General features: G+C 50.7%; 1 protein-coding gene across 1 annotated transcript; it reads right to left on the bottom strand.

The window, feature by feature from the left end:
* Nucleotides 1–705: 705 nt before the first annotated feature.
* SERPINA10 (serpin family A member 10) lies at nucleotides 706–9,878 on the bottom strand. The gene is made up of 5 exons (XM_027120838.1): nucleotides 9,840–9,878; nucleotides 6,185–6,956; nucleotides 4,597–4,870; nucleotides 2,109–2,259; nucleotides 706–1,089 (listed from the first exon to the last, which is right to left on the bottom strand). The coding sequence occupies exons 2-5, from the start codon at nucleotides 6,906–6,908 to the stop codon at nucleotides 898–900; spliced, it is 1,341 nt and encodes a 446-aa protein (XP_026976639.1). The 5' UTR covers nucleotides 6,909–6,956; nucleotides 9,840–9,878; the 3' UTR covers nucleotides 706–897.
* Between the last annotated feature and the right edge of the window lie 6,517 nt (nucleotides 9,879–16,395).

A 16,395-nucleotide genomic window follows, 5' to 3' on the forward strand; every position in this document is an offset into this window, starting at 1 on the left:
GAAAGAAGAGTGAAATGGGCTTGGGGACTGGAGTCAGGAGAGGCAGGCTTCTGACTCTGCCATTGCTCCACTGGGTGACGTTTTCCTTCCTCTGAGATGCCGTAGGCACAGTGCCTCAAGCCCACGATACTTTTAGGGGCCCATGAATATGTTTTACTTCTTGCAACAAGCAAGTTCCATACTTTGACTGCACTGGTATAAGGACAGATATAACCCAGAGTATATTCATCTTTATACCAGTGCAGTCATAAAATATAATTTCTATTATACACACACATATATATTTTATTTTTACAGAGGGAGGAGCCTGTGAAGACAAAAGTGCCTGGGGCCCACGAAAGCCATACTGCGGCCCTCTCTCCGGTTTCCCATTTCTTTACTTTGTAAAACGAAGGTATTGAACTGGATGATCTGTGGCTCAGTTAACGGCTCCACGGAGTGGGTGGAGCCACATTGCAGCAGGACTGACCACGGCTAGTTTCTTCTAATTTTAGTCACCAAGAAATGATTCTATAGTAGGTTAAAAATAAAACACTAATTTGCATTAGGGAGAAGTAAAGAGAGCCAAGCTCATGACCCATGGAGAATGTGTACTTGTCTTCTTCCCAAAGGCTTCGTCTTGAAATAGAGTTTTGATCTACCATAGTTTTAAGTCCAGATACCAAGATGGTCTTTAATCAATAACAAAGGCTCTTAGAAACAGGCTTAAAATACCAGACAGCTTGTACAAACATCTCCTTAAAATAAGTTTGAATTTAATACGCAGATTTATCTAAGGATGGCTCAAACTAGCATCTGAGGACAAGGGCGCGACACCCAGTGCCAGTGTCCTGTGTAAGTTCAGACACCTCAGATCCAGCGTCTGCTGTGGCTCTAAGGACTCGCGCATGTCATCAATCACAGGAGAGTCGGATTCACCACCCTGCCCAGAAATAGCACGATTCTGGAGGTTTCTTCATAGATGATGAAGTGAAACGGCCGGTCCACTTTGATGATGGGAGGCATGGAATAAGCAGTGATTTCTGACAGGGTTCCCGCCACCGCCTCTGTTCCTTCTTCATCCACCTCAATCATCGCTCTTTGTAAAACCTGGAAAAGGAAATACATGGACGGCCGTTTGTGTGCCAGCGGAGGTGAGGGAATTAATTGAGCCCCTGGACATTCTGTGTTATTGTCCTACCCACGGGGCCATGCACTCAGGATTGAGTGGTACAGGGCTCATCTGCGCAGAGAGGAATGGTCTGAGGTTGCCCCAGCGACTGCCTTAGAAGCCCACAAAATACCAGGAGACACCAGGAACCAATTGTGAAATTCATTCTGGGTAGGGACCCAGGGACTCTGTGGCTGGCCACTTCATGCACACATGCATCCAATGAACAAATACTTATTTAGCATGTACTTTGTGCTACTGATTTTTGAGCCGAGCTGGTGTTCCTCCTGGAAGGTTTTCAAGCCGCCTGGAACCCCTGAGAACTTTGACCTTCCTTCTGGCAGCCTAGGTAGGGGCAGGGCTGTGGTTAGTCTTCTGTAGCAGCTTCCCAGCACCTGGTACTGCTCTGAAGTGGTCCATGGGGTAAGCCCCTGGGTCCCTGAAGTCGTCCTGAACTCTGGTGTCCTGTATTTGGGCCACCCGTTGTGTCTGAGAGGCCCTTTTGTCCAGGAGCCTCATGTGATGTGAGTGACGGACCTGTATAATTATTATAAGAGGCGATAATGGTAGTAATCCCTACTGTTTTGTAGGGATATGTCAGACAGGGTTTCCACAAGGGGCGGGAAGTTAGCCAGATAACCTCTGGGGCTTTCTTTCATCTTTAAAGTGGTGCAGTTTCATGGAATTTTGAATGAATCTGTGAACCAGTTCCATTTGGGGATAAATTTCTCCTTGAGCACTGGGAGAGAAGAGAGAGAGTTCTACGTAAGAGAGATTAAATTAGTTGAACAGATGTTTTAAAAAGTAGCTCCAAATTCTTAAAACATCCAACCTGGGTGCTGTTTCAGTTCTTTTGGAATTTTAATCTAATTTTCTACTACAACTTGGCCTTTTATCAACTTAAATGGTATGTAAAAATATTCGTTGGTTTGGGCCCCAGTGGAAGATCCTGACTTACCTTGGATACTTTAAGATTTCTTTCAGTAACTGAGAGATCACTCAAGTCAGCCCAGGGTGAGAAGATTCTTCTGATTCCTATCTGTTTCAGCAGCTCATGCATCTTATACTTCTGGTCTAACTTGAACTTTGGAAAGAAAACTTCCATTTTTCTGTGGTACAAGTACATATAATGGTGAACTGTAGACAAAAGCCATAGATTCTGAACACTAAAAAGGTCACACTTTCTTTTAACCTTCCCCCAAGCGTATGCCCACTAACAAGTCTCCCTCCGTTGACTAGAGCTCATTCTGTTCTTCTGTAACGAATGGCCTGACTCAGAGGAGAGCTTCAGCTTCAGGGAACCAGCTTCATTGCCCAGCCAGTGACTCGCATTCTCTTCAGCAAAGAATGCCACACTTTGTGTCCGTTTCCCTGGGTTTTAAAAACAACCCCAAACCAACCACACAGCTGCTGCCATCAGTCCTGCAGACTCCAGGCTGTTTTCAGTGCCCAGATTACAGAGACCCCCCGGATTTTAGGAGAACCTTAAGAGTCGGGATGGACGAGGGGAGGGGAGTGAAGGGGATTTTCAACCCCCTACCTACCTTTAGCCAGAGAAACTCTGATATTATCTATTATATATATACATATATAATATATATATTCACACACAATGGAGTTTTTTGTTTAGAGAGATGAGTTCTGTGGCTCAAAAATGAAAAGAATGAAAACTACTAGTTGGTACTAAATTAGTCTTAAAGAAGTCCCAATGTCTTAATCTGTGAAGTACAGCCAAAATACCAATACCAATTTCACAGTGTTCTTCAGAGAAGTAAATGAAATTATATATGTTAAGCACCCAGAACAATGTCTCGTGTAGTTTCCTTTTGCTCCCTTCATCACCCCCACCTCTCTCTCTCTCTCTCTCTCCCCCTCTCTCTCCCTCTCTCTCTCTCCCTCTCTCCCTCTCTCTCTCTCTCCCTCTCTCTCTCTCTCTCCCCCCCCCTCTCTCTCCTCTCTCTCCCTCTCCCTCTCTCTCTCATCCCTCTCTCTGTCTCTGTCTCTGTCTCTGTCTCTCTCTCTCTCTCTCTCTCTCTCGGAGCTGGGCCAGGCTGTCGGGCTGCAATATAACTGAGGACATGACATGCCTTGGAGACTGATTTATAAATGTATCCCCACAAACATTTGTTGAAGGCTTATTATGTTTGAGTCCTATGCTAGGTTCTAAGGATTTGAAGGAAAAGAAGAAGAATGAAGAGAAAATGAAACTGAAGATCTTTAGCTGGACTCCTCTCTGTGCCAAATGCTGGAGTGACAGGATTCCGGAGGCATCGCCGTGGACTCCTTACTGGCGCTGCCTTCCCCCCACCCCAGTAGGTGGATACATTTATTCCACAAGCATTTGCGACCCTGCTCTGTGCTTCCGACCCTGCTCTCTGCACGCGGCCCCCTGCCCCAGTCGTCTCAGCCAGTCTCATGGTTCCATTTACGTGCTGCTGACTCCCCAGCCTGGACCTCACCCTGCACTCCAGATCTAGCTGCCTTCCTGACATCTCCGCCTGGATGTCTAATAGGTATTTCTGATCCAGATGTTTCCGACTGAACTTTTGAACTTAACCTCTCGGCGTGTTCCTCCTACGGTCTCCCCTTTCAGTAAATGGCAAATCCTTCCTTCCCGTTGCTAAGGCCAAAAACTTTGCCTTCACCTTTGACTTTCTTTCCCTCTCTGTCACCCACATCCAGTCCGTTAGCCAATCCCGTCACCTCCGGCTTCGTCACAGATCCAGGACCCCACTGCTCCTCGTTACTTCCACTGCCGCCACCTGCCGAGCATCCTGACCTAGGTGGCTACGCTGACCTCCTGGCTGGTCCCCTTGCCCCTCCCACATACCCCTAGTGTCTCTTCTCAGCACAGGCCGTACTGCTCCTCAGCTTGGCTCCAGTGGCTTCTCGTCTCCCTTGGCAAAAGCCCAAGTCTTTTCCGGGGCCAGTAACGTACGGTCCCAGGTGACACCTGCTGGCTCCTCTGCGACCTCATCTGCTGCTGGAGCCTCACCGGCTGCCTCGCTCTTCCTGGAATCCAGTAAGCACAGTCCCATCCCAGCACCTTCCCACTTCTGCCTGTACCTCTTCTCTCCCCCAGCGTACCCTCAGAATCCTCCTTCCTCTTAAGTGTTCGCTTACCGCTACCTTCTTGACCAGGCCTTCCCTGGCCCCCACCTGCACCCCCCTGGTGCTCTCATCACTAGGACGTGAGCTCCGCGAGGGCTAGCATCGTGCATGCGTCCCAGTGCCTGGCACGTGGGAGAAACTTGATAAGGGCTGGCCGAGTGAATGAACGAGCCAGGCGCTGGGATAGATGCTGATAGAGGGGGAAACAGGACAAACGTGGCCCCTGCCATCGGGGAGCCCGCAGCGGGCTGGGCTGGGACGGGCACAGAACGAAATTGTGGGTGCCCGTAGGGAGGGGCCCGCTGAGCTGGAGCAGGGCGACGAGGGAGCTGTACCTGGTTTTCATGTTCCTGAGCCACGTGTCCACCAAATCTGTGGTCAAGTAGTCCTCAAGGGCCAGGTGGTCCCCTATCCTTCCCATGAGGACCACCAGCATGGTGGCATTTCCTCGGTAGGGCAGCTTGAGGACGTGGCAACGAAAATTCTTGTCAAAAGTGGAGGCAAACTTGCCTGCCCTGTACATCATGGGCACCTTGACTGCCTTGTACTTGTCCAGGTAGAAAGTGTCTGTCTCGGTGAGGACAGGGTCAAAAGGGGTCAGCCATTTCCCTGAACAGATAAGAAAGAAACTCGTTGCAGAAACCGCCCTCCTCGAAAGCATCGTTCTTGCTAAAGTAATAAAGGGCCAGTGTTCTATCCCCTTTTCTGCCCAGCTAGGAAACGCATCCTTATCAGGTGTGTTTTGACCGCAGCTCAGGCGGCCAAAATAAATTCCCCAAAGATCAGCCTTTCGCAGGCTTCTTTCCCAGCTGGCAAAACCTGGATCCATCCAGAGACCCTGTTGGCATCACACACAAAAGCACGGAGATATCTCCTAATGACCGCCCCCCCGATCCCCTCATTGTTCTGCACAAAACACTGGGTGTTTTGAGTGAACTTTTGTTCGAGTGAACAAAAGTCACTCATTCCAGCTGGAGCCCAAAGGACCCACCTCCTTCTTCTACACTCGCTCCCTTGGGGTTGGTTAGCTCCAGCCTAGAGAAGACTTCAGGCCTGTCCCCAGCCCTGGCTGCAGGAGGGGCCCTCTGACCGCCACTTTGTCTAGTGCACACCATGTGCAAACAGAGGCCACCGTGGCAAAATGATGACATTCCCGCACATCCTGTGCTCGGTGAGGCTCTGAGGGCAGGAGCCCCTGGCTGACAGAGAGCCACGCGACCCAGAGGAGGCTGCCAGCGTGTGGGCCCCTGACTCCACACACTGATGTCTGTCTGGCCTGGCTGACTGGAAGCATGTCCTCATCCCGGGCTTTGCAAGTCCCCTAGTGTCACCTTCCTGCTACAACTGGGGCCACACCAGTCCAGTCCTCCACGACAGAGGCAGGATGGGAAGGACCCGGGATGAGCGTGTCAGGAGGCCCTCGTCTGAGTTTGGCCTCTGCCGTTTATCGTGTGATGTCTCTGAGCCTCAGTTCATCTCTACGGTAGGTGGGAGTGTGCATTTTCTATATTGAGAATATGAGGACAAGGGACTTTGTCACTTGCTCCAGGACACAAAAGTAGAGCGTGAAAGAGCAAAGATGCAACCCTAAATCTCTCAGATGATATGCCTTTTTTTAAAAAAAACGACCCAGAGGGTTCCCCGTGTCAGAATGTCAGAGGAGAGCTGTGTAGACATGCTTAGAAAACTTAAGCCCTGCAAGCACCTGGGCCCCCAGGGCAGGGGCATCAAGTGAAAACATTGTCTGGCACTGCGCCTGGTATGTCCTACATGCTCGATGTGTGTTTCACTCTGTTTGTAAAACCTGAGAACAGCATGTTCCTAGGAGATCATTTGGCGTCGACCATACACAGGCCCAGCAGGAAAGGAAGAGACAGGCGGAGAGAGCCATGGCTCTGGGAGAGCAGAACAGTATCAAAGTACCTTTGAGCAAGATGTAATCCACAAGAATTAATTTGGTGTCAGGATTAATCTCATCAAAGAGTTTGGGGATTTTCCCCTGAGTCTCTTTGTTAACGTGATGATTCATGAGCCCTTTGGCCTGGGATGCGTTGCGAAAATTTATAGTCACACACTCCATATCGAAATACCTCTTGGAGAAATTGAGGAATGTCTCTTTGACGTCAAAGTCCTCGTGGATGAAGGCAAAACTCCCCTGGGTCAGGCCCAGCTCTGGGTTGTGGGACAGGCTTTCTCGGAGCTGCTTGAAGAGGGCAGGCAGGCGCGGGGGCCGGGTCTGGTTCACTGCGGGCAGGGTCTGATTCAGGGCCTGCAGGCGGAGCCCCGTCTCCAGCTGGGCTCTGCTCTGTCCCCTGGCCCCCAGGGTCAAGGCTGCCATGGCCCAGGCCAGGCCGAGCGGGGAGAAGACCATGTTGCCGTCGTGCCTCATGGAGATCTTACGAAGCAGGCTGAACCCCAAGTTGGAGGTCTCCCCAGAGAGCTTCTGCCAGTCGGCTGTCCGCCAGGGGGGGCCCTCGTCCTCCTGCAGGACCCGCGCCCCCTCGCTGCTCTCTGACTGGGCCCTGGGGGTTGGCAGAGTCTCCAGTCCTGCCTGGGCCTCTGGTGAGTGGGGACCAGGGGTGGAACCGGGTACCAGCCACACCTGGGCCAGGAGGCAGGGCAGCAGGAGGCTCAGCACCGCCTGCATCTGGGCAGCGTGGAGGCCCGGGAGGCTTCCCTTTGGCAACAAGGCTTCCTCGGGAGAAAAGAGGGCAGAGATTATTTTTAACGGCTGATACACACCTCCTCCCTGTGTCCTGGTACAGCTCCTCCAGGGACCCGCTTCCTCCCTGGGGGACGGGGCTTAGCTCCCTGAGCCCTGCCTCGGGGACACCCTGAGCAAGTTGGAGTCCCATTTGTCACCCGAGTGGGGGGCGCATTATTTCACAGGGTGAAACCGCCTTGGGTTTCCATCCAGGGCCGCGCCCTCGGGCAGCTCCTAGTCTCCCCCAGCTTTCCCCAGTCATCCCACTTCCTCCAGCGTGGTGCCAGGCAGCCAAGAAGAGGGGGATGGAAGAGGAGGCGGTCTGGGTGCCCGGCCTCGCTGGGTGCGGTCAGAGCAGCGGCCGGAGTCAGAAGGTCTTCCCAGGCTTTTACTGGTCTGCTTCGTTCACTGCCCTTGATCGCTAGACGATACGGCGGCAGCCCGTCCAAGCTGAGGTGCAGGGACCTGGACCCGGGGACATGTTTGCCTGGGGACTTGGAGGGTCTGGGTGGCCATCGGGGCAGGGCAGGGGGAAGTGCTGAGTTTGCCTGATCAGGTGGTGGGATCCCCCCTGCGGCTCCCCTAGGGCACTCCACCCAGCCCTGGGGCCCAGTTACAGAACTCCTCTTAGGAGCTCCCCAGCACAGAAACAGAGGACAAGCTGACTCACCATGCGAGCCTGGGCTAACGCTCCACTTTGGACGGTCTCATCTCATCCTCACTGTGACCTGTGAAGTGTGTCCTCCTCTCGCGGCCCCGAGGCTGCCTATTCTAGTGGGGCCAGCCTTCCAGCACAGGCAGTGGGTCTCCAAACGCCGCACTCGCCACCACTGCCCCCCCCGCCCTCTGGCCTCCCTCACATCCTTGGGCACCGAGCCTGGTTCCTGAGCACCTGTGCAGTTTCCATCTGAATAAACTGTGCGCTGGGCTGTGCCACCTGCCTGTCTCCACACATGGTTCCTGGTGCTCAGCTGACACCCCCAAGCCTGTGTTCCAGAGGCTGTCTGGAAGGTCACCAGGATGCATCCTCACCCCCTTCTGCCCACTGGACCCACTGCCCCAATGCGCGCGGGGCAGGCGAGGCCGCAGACCTCACGGGAGCTCCCGTCAGCAGAGACCCTCATTCTCAGGCCACCTGTAGCAAAATGCGGCGACAGGGTGAGGTTCCCAGGCCTCTTCTCCCAGCCGCAGGGGGCTGTGTCCTTGCCTGTGCCTGCTACAAAGTGACCCCTGGCCCCAGGACTCAGTGCGTTGCTCTTTGCTTTTGCTCAAGGGCGCCATGGAATCTGGGGCCTCATTCCTTCCACAGCTTCAGTGGCGTGACCTTAGTGAAATATTCCTGCTGTTTTCTAGCTGTCAGCATTTAGGAAACTCTGTCCGATTCTAGACGGCAAGCCTGCATTCAGTAGGTCACGCTGGCACTGCACATGCTGGGTGAGTACCTCCTGGAATGTACCAAACGCATCCAGGTTCTTGCCTTCATTATATCACAGGATATAGCACCCCTTTGTAAAGTAACCCCACAGCGGGACACTCCCAAATTCAGAAGCACTTCTGTCTCTGACAGCCATCAGGAAATGATCCCAGCACAGCAAGTAGATGTCACCCCTTCTGACTGCTAAGTCTTTCCTCAAAGCTCCACCTTCAGTCTGGAGTGGCAGCCATGGATTACACTGGGCGGCCCTGCACGCTGCTTACTCGGCAGTCCCATGCATCCCCTAGGGTCTTTGTTCATCTACAGAACAGTACAGAATCTGTGTGCAGGGGGCATCCCCTCAAACACCAGTGTACAGCCGAGGATGCCATGAGTGAAAAAGAATGGAGGACACCTGATTCAGAATGGAGTCAGGAAGCCATGCAGGGTGGGCGCTCACGCATTCCCGCTCATCTCAATATTCATGACCAGCAGGAAGAAGGAAGCTCTCCACACACCTTAGTAACGGCGAACTGCCCACGCTTGTGGCCAACAAGAAGCCACCATGACTCTGAACTCCCATTCTCCTCCAATGGGCTTTGGTTCAAATCAACGCTCCCCAGCTTCCTCCCTGAACCTAATAAAAGCCAACCTCGCCTTTGTCTCTTTGGGACTTGCCTATGGTTTGCCATAGTTTGTTGGTCCCGAATTGCAATTCCTCTGCTATTCCTGAATCAATTCATCTTCGCTTAATCGTAACTGCCATTAGTTTTGTTTAAGGATGACGCAAGGATGCAGCATCCTAAATAGAACCGGAGCAGTAAGAAATCAACCACTTACCCCCCACTTCTCAGCCCTGAATAGAGCTGGAGCAGCAACTCTACCCCCAGATCTGGAAGCAGGGGAAAGTCTCTTGCCTGGGCAGACAGGTCCCTGGGAAGAAGGCCAGGGAGTTGTGTGGGGCTTGCACAGCGAGTGTGGCGGGCATGAAATCTCAAGCCTTAAAAGCCTCTTCCTGGGGACTTCCTTGGTGGAGCAGTGGTTAAGACTCCATGCTCCCGATGCAGGGGCCTGGGTTCCGTCCCTGGTCAGGGAACTAGATCCCACATGCATGCCACAGCTAAGAGTTCATGCCATAACTAAGGAGCCTGCCTGCCACAACTAAGATCCAGTGCAAACAAAAAATATTTTTTAAAAATTAAAAAAAAAGAATCCCTTATGTTGAAAAAAAAAAAAAAAGCGTCTTCCTCTGGCCTCCTGCAGAGGAAGCCCCCTATGTCTACAACACGCCTCTTACCTCCCACCCGCACCCTATCCAGTCCGGGAATGAGGGCTCGGCACTGCCGAGGTTCCCACCCCCTTCCCTTGAAACCCGCTCAGAGAGGACAAGAAGGTCTTCTCTCCCCATCCCTCACTAGGCAGACACTGTGAAGGCCTCCCTTTAATCCGCTGTCTCTTACCAGTGAGGTGCCGCCAGGTGCCTGGGAAGGTCCTTCATTCAGGGCAAAGACAGAAGGTTAGGGCTTGCAGCCGAAGGCGTGCAGCAAATATTTGCTCTTCCAAAGTGTGATCCCCCGGGGGACTGTTACTGATTAACATCCTGCTTGGAGATGGTGGCATTTCTGGAAAAGCCAAGATGGAGAGGTAGGCTTCCCATAATCCCCAGCTGCCCTGCTGGTCTCGGAGAGACAGCAGCGAGTGGTGGCCTGAAGCAGGATCTCAGTTCCCTGCCCAGGAACTGAACCTGGGCAGCCTGGGTGAAAAACCAGGAATCCTAGCCACTAGACCACCAGGGACTAGAGGCTAGAAGCAAGGGTCTCTTGCCCCATTTGAAAAATGAATTTCTCAAGGAGGCAAAAGCAGGTACAAAGTTTATTATCAGAGACACAGCATAACATGTGGGAGAGCACACAGAGAAACAGTTTATTTAAGACGGGAGCAAGGCAGAGAGACGCACCTGGAGAGAAGGAGTGTGGACGCCCCCCCTAACGAGGACAGTGCAGTGAAGAGGTGATTCAAATCACTTATATAGGACAGCTCTTCCGGCTCTTTGTTTACCTGGTTTCTTTTTTCACACCTGCCCTGCCCTAGAACCCTCCCCAACAGGCGCGCACCGCTTTGTGCTAAGATGGATTCCAGCGCAGAGGCCTGTGGGTGCATGTCCACACTTAGTATGGGGTGGCTCCCCCTCCCTTTTGATTCCCAAGGAGCCTTCCTGCACATGCGCAGAAAGGGAGGTTTCCTTGACCTCAGGAGTGGTCATTGATCTCTTTTCTCCAGCAGAGCTCAGCTCCTGCCACTCACTTCGTCCTTGGAGTGTCTGGGGGAAAACAAAGCTTCAGTTTTACTCTGCTTGACAAACACCAGCTGTCCGGCCCAGGGGCCCATCCACCTCCTACCTCACTGCAACCCTGACTCTGAGGGCAGTTCCTCCACGAGAATCTGCATCTCAATCCAGGCAGTGCCCTAGTAAGATCCAGCTCCTTGCGGGATGCAGCTGCTACAGGCGCTGAACACCTCCTGTGAAGGGAGGGCTGAATCCCACAGAGGCCTCCTGGGTCCCCAACCCAAGGCTGTCGGGGGCGGGGTGGGGGCAGAGATGATGAGACCTGGTCCCCCCCTACCAAGGAACTTTCAGTCCAGTAGGAGAGACAGACCGGTAAACTACCACCAGCCATACAGAGCCTATTTCAAGGTCAACTTACAGCTTCACCAAGTTGGTGGACTTGTGAGACTGGAATCCTCAAATACCCAAAGGCGAGGCTAATGTAGACCCTTTAAGACAAAATCTCGCAGACCTATTAGACTCTCCTGTTTATAATATAAATATTTTATGTGCCTCTTACTACGCTGAAGTGAAATTTGCAGTTAATAGAATCTACCCACAAAAGTTAAAAAAATAATAATAATGCTTTATAATATGGAGGGGAAAAAAGGAAACTATAAGAAAATAATGTTTCTTTTAGTATGTAAATGCTCTGGCATAACTACACTAGAAGAGGCAGCGATGCCATCAGATGTGGGACAAGTTGGAGAGTTCCCTATATCCTGCACACCTGCGTATTGGCCATTCCACTCTACAGCCAGAGTCACTTCCAGTGATGTGGTTTTCTGCAACGGTGAGTCATGCTCAGAGCCTGAAAAACAAAATATAAATCTTCCTCTGATTTGTCTTCATAGAAAATTCAGTGGGAATTAAAACCTTGGGGGAAAATGGTGTTTTTATATGAAATAAAACACCCGTGGGACTGTGAGAGTCTAGACTCAGATCATTTATAAAATGGGTTTTCACCTGTATGGACTTGCAGTGGGACACTGGAGTCACGTGGGACCTGGGTCGCTTCACTGTGATGGACAGCATGTTCCAGTACATCTGGCATCTCTGGCCCTCACTCACTAAGTGCCAACATCGCCCCTCCAAATCCTTGTGGAAATCAGAAGTGCCCCACCAAACTTCCAGAGTATTCCTTTGAGGCAGTACCTGCTCTGTTGAGAATGACTGCCTGAAGAAGTCAAAGTGAGGGGAGGAGACGGACGAGGCTGGACGGCGGGGGTTCTTGGGTCAGACAGCACGGGAGTTGATCTCAGGGCGTCAGCGGCGAGAGGCGGCTTGAAGCGAGATCTTAGTTCCCTGCCCAGGAATTGAACCTGGGCCACCTGGGTGAAAACCAGGAATCCTAACTGCTAGACCACCAGGGGCTAGTGGCTAGGAGCAGAGCCCTGGCTCTTGTCGTCTTTGAAGACAAGAATTTTACCAAAAGACCGAGGCTGTAAAACAGGCACAGAGTTGATTAGAAGCACAGCACGTGTGGGGGAGCACACAGAGAAGCCGTTTGTTTAAGACAGAAGCAAAGCAAAGCTACACACCCAGAGAGGGGTATGGGCGTCCTCACTAATGGGTGCTAAAGTGGTTGTTTAAATCGCTTACATAGGGGCCGTCTTCTGGGTCTTTGTTTTCCTTCGGCCAATCATCTTGCTTCATTTCCCATATCTGATCTGACCCAGGGCCTTATGCAATATGCGCGTGCATCTTTTAGCCAAGATGGATTCCAGCACGAGGGTCTCTAGGAGATGGACACACATATTATGGGATAGTGACCCCTCCCTTTTTGACCTTTGAGAAACTTTTCTGTGCGTGTGCAGTCGGAGAGGTCTCCTTGACCTCAAGAATGAAAGATGTGGTCATCTGATCTTTTTACTCAAGCAGAGCTTAGCTCCTCTCAGCTCCTGCCGTCCATTTTGTCCTTGATATGTCAGGGAGAGACAAGCTCCAAGTTGCTCAGCCTGACAAACTCCAGCTGCTGAGCCCAGGGGCTCTTCTACCCCCAGCTCAGTGTCAGCTTTGCCTTCGCATCCCTGGAGTTCTGCAGCTGAGTGGTGGCTGCAGTGGGCCGCCAGGAGGCAGGGGCTGCTTCCTCCCGGCTGGGGGAGTGTCAGCTCGGCCAGATGTCTGGGAGGAACCGGTGAGCATGGAGGCTGCGGAGCACAGCGTTCATGGGGGCTTCAGAGGTGCCATGAAGGTCATCGTGGAGCATTTGACCGTCTGGGATGATTTGAAAACTGCTGCCAGGGTTTCAGAAGTGGATCTTCAAAAGGATGGCAGCAGAATGCGTTGGAAAGAGTGCAAGGGCCTGTCAGACACCCTGGGCTTGAATCCCAAGTCCTTCAAATTCCTAGCTGCTGGACCTTGGGAATGTAACCTAACCTCTCTGAACTTGCTTTTCCTTTTCCATAAAATGGCCCAAACTGTGCCTGTGGCTCACGAGTATCTCAGCAGCGCCCAGGAACCAGGAAGTCATTGGGTAATACTGTTTCTAAGGCGGTGGGTCCTGGCTCTCAGGAAGGGTGGCTCAGAAGTTCTCTACCTTCAGCAGGTCAAGCTCAATGCCTGCCCCTGTACTGTGAGTTCTTTCACCAGCTGTGTGACCCTGAACAAGCTCCTTAACCTCTTCTTGCCTCAGTTTCCTGATCTGTAAAATGGGGCTGCCAGGGCTGTGCTGTTAGGACTGTCGTGAGGCTTAAATGAAGTAGTGCCTGTGAAGAGCTTGGTACCTGGTAGGAAGAGCTAATGAATGGTATTTGTTCTGTGATTTTAGAGCCAGAATGAACCTCACAGGTAAGCCGAGACCCTGGATTTGGACTTGACAGAGGAGGAGCTGCAGGCCCACAACCATTAAGGCCCTTCCCGCCCGTGTGGGTGCCAGAATGGAACCAGGCCACCTGACTTCCCGTTTGCATTTGATTTCAGCTCGTCACCAGCCTGTGTAGAGAGAGGTTGGGAAAGATCTGATAGGAAGGCGTGTGTTGACCAGAGTCACCTCATGGGAGACAGTACAATCCTTCCCAGAACTCCCTGCAGGCAGGAAGCACAATGCTTCCAAAAGCCACCCCAGAACGGGGGGATCCAGAGGCTTCTGAAGCAAATTTGTCCTGGAACCCAAGGGGCTAAATGTCTGAAAAACAACTAGAGCTAGTGATTGGCAGAATCAGGCCAGGAAACAGAGAAACAGGGAGAAATCAGGACACAGAGAGAACTGCAGTTGGTTTGCTCTGCGTGGATGAGATCAAGAGGAAAGCTTGGGCGGGTCCGAGGTGCAGAGGTAGAAAAGCAAAAGCTTCTCAAATCCTTGCGACACGCACACGTGTGGGACAAATGGCTCGCTGTTTGCCAAGCAGCCTCTCTCTCTCCCTTCCCCGTGGGCCTGCTTTTTTGTAATTTACTTTTATTTTTAGTTTAGTTTTGGTTGCGTTGGGTCTTAGTTGTGGCTCGCGGGATCTTCATTGCAGCATGCGTGCTCTTCACTGGCACGGGCTTCTCTCTAGTTGCGGTGTGTGGGTTTTCTCTCTCTAGTGGTGGTCTGCAGGCTCCAGAGCGCGTGGGCTCTGTCGTTTGCAGCATGCGGGCTTTCTCATTAAGGCGCGCGAGCTCAGTAGTTGTGGCACACAGGCTTAGTTGCCCTACAGCATGTGGGATCTTAGTTCCCCGACCAGGGATCGAACCATGTCCCCTGCAATGGAAGGTGGATTCTCTACCACTGGACCACCAGGGAAGCGCCCCCCACGGGCCTTCTGATTCCCTGTTCCTGATCCAGGCTTCCTCCACCCTGGCTCACCGGGCTCCAGTGACACCTAACAAGATTGCTGATTGATCCCTTCTGTCCCCAGCGGTGCAAAGCTGATGGCCCAGGCAAGTTCGCTATGGTTGCCCTGAGAAGATGTGCTCAGGGCACTGGTCAGCGAGGTGGGGATAACTTCTGGGTAACTAGGGGTTTGACTAGTTAGCACCTAACAAAACTTTCTTTCCTTGAGATGGACCCTTTGAGTGAGAGGGACATGATAATTCGTTTTCTTTAATGGGTATAAAGAAACAGATGCTCAGAGAGGTCAGTTAACCTGTTCAAAAACACAGAGCTTGAATTTGAACCCAGACCTCTGGTTCCCAAGGCAGTTAACCACGTAGTGTGACAGCAGGTTTTCACTAAGATGGTCCTTCTACTTGGGAGGCTATGTCCTTTCCCTATTTTTCTTTTGTGCTGCGGGTCATTATTTATTTCAGTTTTTAACTTAAAAAAATTAATTTTAAATAATTTCAAACTTAAAGTAAAACTGCAAGAGTAGTTACAAAGAAATTCTATAACCCTTTACCCAGATTCACTAATTTTGAAGCATTTTCCACGTTTTACAATCCTGTTCTCTCTCTATACCCATTTCTATATATGCATGCACAGGTGCAAGATGTGTGTACACATGCACGCACACCCACGCTATCTTATTCTGAACCATTTGAGCTGATAAGGTAATCCCAAGAACAAGAATATTCTCTTATGTAAATATCAATAGTATCAATTTCTGAAATCCAATTTAATATTGTTACACAACCTGAAGCTACAGTCATGTTCCAGTTTTGTCAACTGCCCCACTCATGTCCTTTGTGGCATTTTTATTTTTAGCGTAGGGTCCCTCCAGGACCATGTATGCATTTGGAGCTATGTCTCCTTAGTTTCCCTCAATCTGGGGCAGTTCTTCAGCCCTTTGTTTGTCTCTTATTATGTTGACATTTGGAAATGTTACCAGTTCTCTCAATTCAGGTTGGTCTGATGTGTCTCCATGATTGGCCTCAGATTATACATTTTTGGAAGGAATATCACAGAAACGATGTTGGCTCCTTCTTAGAGCGTCACATCCAGAGGCACACGATGTCTCTTTGTCCCTAAATGGTGATGTTAATTTTAATGCCTTGGTTAAGATGATGTCCGTTTCTCCAATATATAGCTACCATTTCTCCCTTTGGAATAAGTCATTGCTGAGGAGATACTTTGAAACTAATTTAAATATCTTGCTTTTCATCAAATTCCCCATGCCCTCAGGTTTAGCATCCATTGACTATTCTTGCCTGAATCAGTATTTACTATGATACTCTAAATCCATCATTCCTTTCATATTTATTTATCAGCATTATTGGTTCAGATTCATGGACTCTTGATTTTATTCAATGCATTTTAATCCATTACTGTTCTTACTATATATATGTATATGTTTTGTATGTATGTATTTATTTAGAGATTCAAATTGTCCCAGGCATACACATATTTTAGAAATGTACTAGAAACCATGATTTTATCCCTCCAATTCATGTGCTACCCCACAGGATTCTTCCTTGCTTCCCTCATTCTGTATTTGTATCTCTCCTTGCCCAATCCTACACATCATATAATGTTTGCTATCCTCATCCCATGATGAAAAACAAACCTGAAAAGAGGCCTTCAAGATTGTTTGCAGTCCTGTATTCTTTCTTTTAAAAAAATAAATAATTAATTAATTTTTGGCTGCGTTGGGTCTTCGTTTCTGCGCGTGGGCTTTCTCTAGTTGCAGTGAGCGGGGGTACTCTTCGTGGCAGTGCATGGGCTTCTCCTTGTGGTGGCTTCTCTTGTTGCAGAGCACGGGCTCTAGGTGCGCAGGCTTTAGTAGTTGTGGCTCGTGGGCTCAGTAGTTGTGGTGCACGGGCTTAGTTGCTCC

This window comes from Aethalodelphis obliquidens, unplaced genomic scaffold (genome assembly GCF_003676395.1).
Source record: "Aethalodelphis obliquidens isolate GAN/ISIS:26980383/991018 unplaced genomic scaffold, ASM367639v1 scaffold21, whole genome shotgun sequence".
NCBI lineage: Eukaryota > Metazoa > Chordata > Mammalia > Artiodactyla > Delphinidae > Aethalodelphis > Aethalodelphis obliquidens.

What these genes read in the sequence shown, in the direction of transcription:
- SERPINA10 (XM_027120838.1), bottom strand. Translation starts at nt 6,908, where the DNA reads ATGCAGGCGGTGCTGAGCCTCCTGCTGCCCTGCCTCCTGGCCCAGGTG. An exon ending in GGATTACATCTTGCTCAAAG is followed by an intron (nt 4,871 to 6,184) that starts GTACTTTGATAC and finishes TTATCTGTTCAG; the next exon opens with GGAAATGGCTGACCCCTTTT. An exon ending in CTCAGGAACATGAAAACCAG is followed by an intron (nt 2,260 to 4,596) that starts GTACAGCTCCCT and finishes CTTGTACCACAG; the next exon opens with AAAAATGGAAGTTTTCTTTC.